The sequence below is a fragment of the Etheostoma cragini genome, chromosome 5, assembly GCF_013103735.1.
Source record: "Etheostoma cragini isolate CJK2018 chromosome 5, CSU_Ecrag_1.0, whole genome shotgun sequence".
NCBI lineage: Eukaryota > Metazoa > Chordata > Actinopteri > Perciformes > Percidae > Etheostoma > Etheostoma cragini.
The window spans coordinates 473746-479171 of record NC_048411.1 but is presented as its reverse complement, the minus strand read 5'-3'; the positions used below and the strand labels follow the sequence as shown (position 1 = coordinate 479171).

The 5426-nt window shown below is 44.7% G+C and overlaps 1 protein-coding gene across 1 annotated transcript; it reads left to right on the top strand.

The window, feature by feature from the left end:
• The first annotated feature begins 484 nt into the window (after window positions 1-484).
• npffr1l2 (neuropeptide FF receptor 1 like 2) lies at window positions 485-4569 on the top strand. Its single transcript, XM_034873068.1, has 3 exons — window positions 485-841; window positions 1855-1954; window positions 2719-4569. Exons 1-3 carry the CDS (start codon window positions 499-501, stop codon window positions 3704-3706), a joined length of 1431 nt encoding a protein of 476 aa, XP_034728959.1. The 5' UTR covers window positions 485-498; the 3' UTR covers window positions 3707-4569.
• Window positions 4570-5426: the final 857 nt, after the last annotated feature.

Here is a 5426-nt window from a genome sequence, read left to right as displayed (position 1 = left end):
GCTTTTTTTCCTTAACTTTGACTCTTCTGAATTGCATAACTATACAAATATTATTATAATTTAAAATATTTAATAACATTTAAACAGTTGGTGTACATCTACTGCTGCAGAGTTTGACATGTCTAACTCTCTAGGGAGAGCTGTGATTAGTCTACCTCAGCCTGATGCCTGTAGGTGGACACTGATATTCTCTCCACAAACACCACTTCAACACAACACAGCTCCTTTTCAAAGTTACTGTGGTGTCTCCTGTGCTGCAGTCCCACTCTCTGCTGGGAGGGACAAGTGAGATTATACTTTTCTTTGTTTAGGACCGGAGAGGGAGACACAGCTTGGGAAGATGCACGCTGCTCTTTTCTGGTTCAACTAATAAAAAAGTTACATATGTTAGATGTTTTGTGTGAAATGTCAAGTGATCAGGTGATATCTCTGAATGCAAACTGAATTCTAAATGATCTTCTACTTGGATTATTTCTGCAGTCTTGGCTTATCCCAGAGATGGAGAGACTGACCGAGATGGCTGAGGAAGGGGTTGAGTTGGAGGGATCAGCAACCACAGCAGCAGTTACAAACACCAGCCTAGATGGTGCTTCAAACATCACCGACGTTACCTTTTTCCCCTACTACCAGCACTCTCTGTATGTGGCTGCCAGCTACATCCTGGCCTACTTCCTCATATTCCTGCTGTGTATAATAGGCAACACCCTGGTTTGCCTGATCGTACTGGCAAACCATCGCATGCGTACAGTCACCAACCTCTTCATCCTCAACTTGGCTATCAGTGACCTGCTGGTGGGCATCTTCTGCATCCCTACAACACTGGTGGACCACCTCATCACAGGTAATACCCTGCCATAGCTCCGCCCCTCTGCTAAAACTCCTTAATGTCCCAAGTGTGTTGCAGAAAACTTTAAGAGCTGTTTTGAAGACGCTTTACCAGCCAGTGTCAATGTTTGCTGCTACAGCGTCACACCAAAGGATGGCTACTGCATGCATGCTAGCCTTGTTTAGACAGACTGAGTCTAGCCTCGCTCCAGACCCTCCTCCACAGCGCCAAAACCTCCTTTGGTTTATTGGTATTTCCTTAAACTAATCACAATCCACCGGACGGAGCCCGGGTGCCTCTGCTAAATAGTCTCAGGAAGGAACTTGTGTTGGTGGAACGTGTGTATGTTAAGAAGTAGTTTTAGTCGTCAACAGAAAACTCAGATTGGACAGATAGTCTAGCTAGCTGTCTGGATTTACCCTGCAGAGATCTGAGGACCAGGTTACCATAGTCCTCAGAAATCCACCAGAGGTTAGAATTGAGGCAAAATAATAGTCCAGTCCCTGCTCTCTTTGTGCTTGTGCACTCCTCTGCTTTATTAAATAGAGTGACTTATTCCAACCATAATCCTGAGTGAGCTTTGATGTTGGCTGATCTCATGTTCAGAATATCAGATGTAAGTATCCTTTGTTGATACAGTACATGTGCAATTTACCCTAAGTGGGTAGAATATGGATTGCTGGTATACAGGGACCACAGGAAGAGTCAATGTCACATTGTAATTAGGGGCTGATCCCCCTTAAAGGTCTTATACTGCAAAGACAGGTTTTTGGGATGTCCAACAGAAACAAGTGCTCTGAGTTGTTGGAGGCTGATTTTCAGTGATGACCATGTTTGTGCCAGGGACGACCTTGACATTGACCTAAAAGACACTGTGCGGAGTGTGAGAATGCTCTGTGGGTTCATCGATGGGAGTCACTACCCTCACATTACACACAGTGTTTGGACTTGATGCTAATCACTCGCTTACGTAGTTACTTGCCACTAGTTTGAGTACTTCTCTAATGAGCGCTTGTTATTTTGAACAGGTTGGCCCTTTCCCAACGCTGTGTGCAAGATGAGCGGCTTGGTGCAGGGCATGTCTGTTTCTGCATCAGTCTTCACCCTGGCGGCCATTGCTGTTGAAAGGTTAGTGTGGGCTGTGGGTTGAAGGCGGCGCTGCCCATCTTTATGCAAATGAATCCGTTGAACTTGATGCGACTATCCGATAGAAGTAGACAAAAGTCTTTCAAACTGACCTGTGTCCATCTGAAATGAAGACAAACAACTGTGTGTTTGTGTGTGTGTGTGTGTGTGTGTGTGTGTGTGTGTGTGTGTGTGTGTGGCTCTGTCCATAGTACTGGAATAGAGTCTGATAATATGGACACAGCAGCAGACTGTAGCTCTAGAGAATGTAATTAATATCTTCCTCATTAATGATGTATTAGTTCATTCATGCACCTATAATCACAATGTTCATTTTTTTGTTATCACAAATGTGTTTATGGCAACATATACTATCTTTTTTCTGAATTTAGCATTTCACAATATTGATCAATAGTTCTTTACTGTGCTTGAGATTATGTATCATATCATTTTTGTTCTAGAGAGTTTTCCTACATGTACAATGCTTGTCTTGTTTTCCTGCTTTTTAGTTTACATTTTTAATTCTTCTGTCTGATTTTTTTCTAACTTTTAGTCCTATTGAGATATAATTCAACATATTTTATGACCCTAAATGTCTGTACAATATTTCAGGTCAATGATTAATAATAAAAATAATTGGAAGATGATTAAGTTATGAGTATTAGGCATCCTTAGTTAAAGCTCTAGCTCTAGTAAATATTCCTTTTTTGTTATTATGTCTAGCCATTTCACTAATTTGCGGTAATGTTTTTACTTATGTGCTGCAGGTTTCGCTGCATAGTGTACCCTCTCCAAGCCAAGCCGACTGTGCTGGTTGCCAAGGCAGCCATCGTGTTGATCTGGTTGCTAGCAGCGGGGATCATGTGTCCTGCTGCTGTGGCTCTGACTGTGGAGGAAGTCCCTTTCCACTACATGGTGTACGATGAGGACTTCAACCACACCTCCCCCCTGTACACCTGCTACGAAGACTTCGCCAACCCTCACATGAGAAAGGTCTACACTGCGGTTCTGTTTGCTCACGTCTACCTGGTGCCGCTCACTGTCATCACGGTGATGTACGGAAGCATCGGAGGCAAACTGTGTTCTTCTGTGGTCGTGAACATAGAGCCGAAGCTGGCCCGAGTCCGGGTCGGGGGCAGAAGGGCTGGTCAGCCAATGATTTCCCCCAAAAAGATCAAGGTGATAAAGATGCTCATCCTGGTGGCTTTGCTCTTCATGCTGTCCTGGTTGCCACTGTGGACCCTGATGATGATGGCTGACTACGCAGGCTTTGACAGAGACCAGCTGGACCTTCTGACCAGCTACATCTTTCCCTTTGCCCACTGGCTAGCTTTCTCCAACTCCAGTGTCAACCCCATCATCTACGGCTACTACAATGAGAACTTTAGGAGGGGCTTCCAGGCGGTGTGCAAGTCCAGGCCTTTTGGTTGCCAGCTGGGGAGGAGGGCCAAGTGGGGCAGAAAAGATAGGTCCATGCAAGTACCTGGTGAAGGTACTGACTTCAGAGATGCCGCTAACAATCACAGCCATCTTGTCTTGGGGATGAGACATCGAGTCCATAACGACGTCAAGTTGCATGAAACAGCAGAGGTGAATAGGAGTGTTAAGGTGGGGTGTGTGGTGGTCCACCCAGAGAGAAGTCTCTCAGATCGAGCGTTGGAAATGACAGCTGTACATAAGAAAGACCGTGATGTTCAGGATTCAGAGAGGGTCAGTTCCCTGGCTCCTTCAGTGTATCAGGCGTGGGATGGCTAGCAGTGTTACCCAGAAAGGATCGTTGCTTATGGTCCCGAGGAAGAATCCGTTATCATCACCTGATGTTGCATTCGTAATGTAGTTCCTGTTTGTAATTATTGTTACTAGGGATCGTTACTGGTTCTTCAACTATCCGCATAACTGGAGGAGAGAAAAATAAATCAAACATCCCTTATAATGCGTGTTTGCTTAACAGGAAATGTGGCCCGTGTGACCGTGGGCTCGCAGGTAACGAAGAGCGGACGGATGCCGGTACTGTCGCCTTGTTTCGGAACAAATGTTGACAGCTTCGTGGTATATAAGAGCATAAAAGAGGATCTTGTGGAGGTCCACATTATATTAAGGGATTGTGTTGATCTGGTCATATGTGGGTGTTATTTGGCAAGTAAGTAATGGTGTATGTCAGGGGATGTTATGTAACTAGTAGTGTAACTAGTTACTTTCAGCAGTGAGTAATATAGTAAAGTAAAGCATAACTTTAAAAAATAACCAGGAATATGTAATGAGTAATAATCCATTCCTTTTTTAAGAAACTACCCCCACACTGCTAGGGATGGAATGATGTATCGGGAATCGTTTGAAATCAAAATGTTGAAAGATCACAAGATCAAAAAAGAGATCAAAATGGATGCAAAGGGCCTAGTGCGCAAACAAGAATCAAGAAAATCTAGCGCCACAACTTGGCAGATGTCCGAAGGTCAGTGTTAGCTCGCCTAGGTTATTACACATTATAAAGTACTAGCCCAGTTTCCATCAGTGTACACAATAAATAACCACCTGTCTTATCAGAATAATGTACAACCATGACACCTTTAAGTGGAAAAAAATAAGTAAGCAATAATTTATTTTAACCCATCCATCCATCCATCATATCCGGTCTCGGGATGCGGGGCCAGCAGCTCCCAGCTGGACGTCCCTCCACCTAGTCCTGGGTCTTCCCGAGACCTTCTCCCAGCTGGACGTCCCTCCACCTAGTCCTGGGTCTTCCGAGGCCTCCTCCAGGCTGGACATGCCTGGACCACCTCCGTTGGGAAGCCCCCCAGTAGGCATCCTTACCAGACGCCCAAACCACCTCAACTGTGTCCTTTTGAGGTGAAGGAGCAGGGGCTTTACTCTGACCCCCCCATGGATGACTGAGCTCCTCACCCTATCTCAAAGTGAGACGCTGGCCCCCCTTGCTGAGTGCTTGATGCTTGATGCGAGCCAGCATCATTACCAACATCTGAGTACTCTCTTTGTCCCTGGTCCTCTTTGCTAGGAACAAAGTGCATCGGCGGGACTGGGAATGGGTTATCCTGTGATATATTTAAAATGATTACTTTCCAGGAAAATAACATCACTCTTTTTCAAGAAAACCCAGAATTCATTTGTCATTAAGGTAATTGCCTTTTCAAAGAAGCAATTTTCATCGGTGCGCCTTTAATGGGCAGCCCCCCCACTCTCACTGTCATCTCTCCAATTACAGTGTAGGTCCTCCTGAGCATGTGTGTGTATTGTGTGTAACTGCAACAAAAAAGTGTAAATGTTAATTTCCCTTGGAAGATTAAGAAAAGTATGTGTTTTTCTTCCTCGTGAAAGGACTACTAGCGACTCAGCTTACAGAGAAACTCTCTTTTGCTCTGCAACGACAACAAAAAATGTCGGGTAGAATTATCTTGAGCATGAGACTGCAAACGGTTAAAACTGGAGGTCTGGGCTTTGGAGAGGAGCCCTTTAGGAG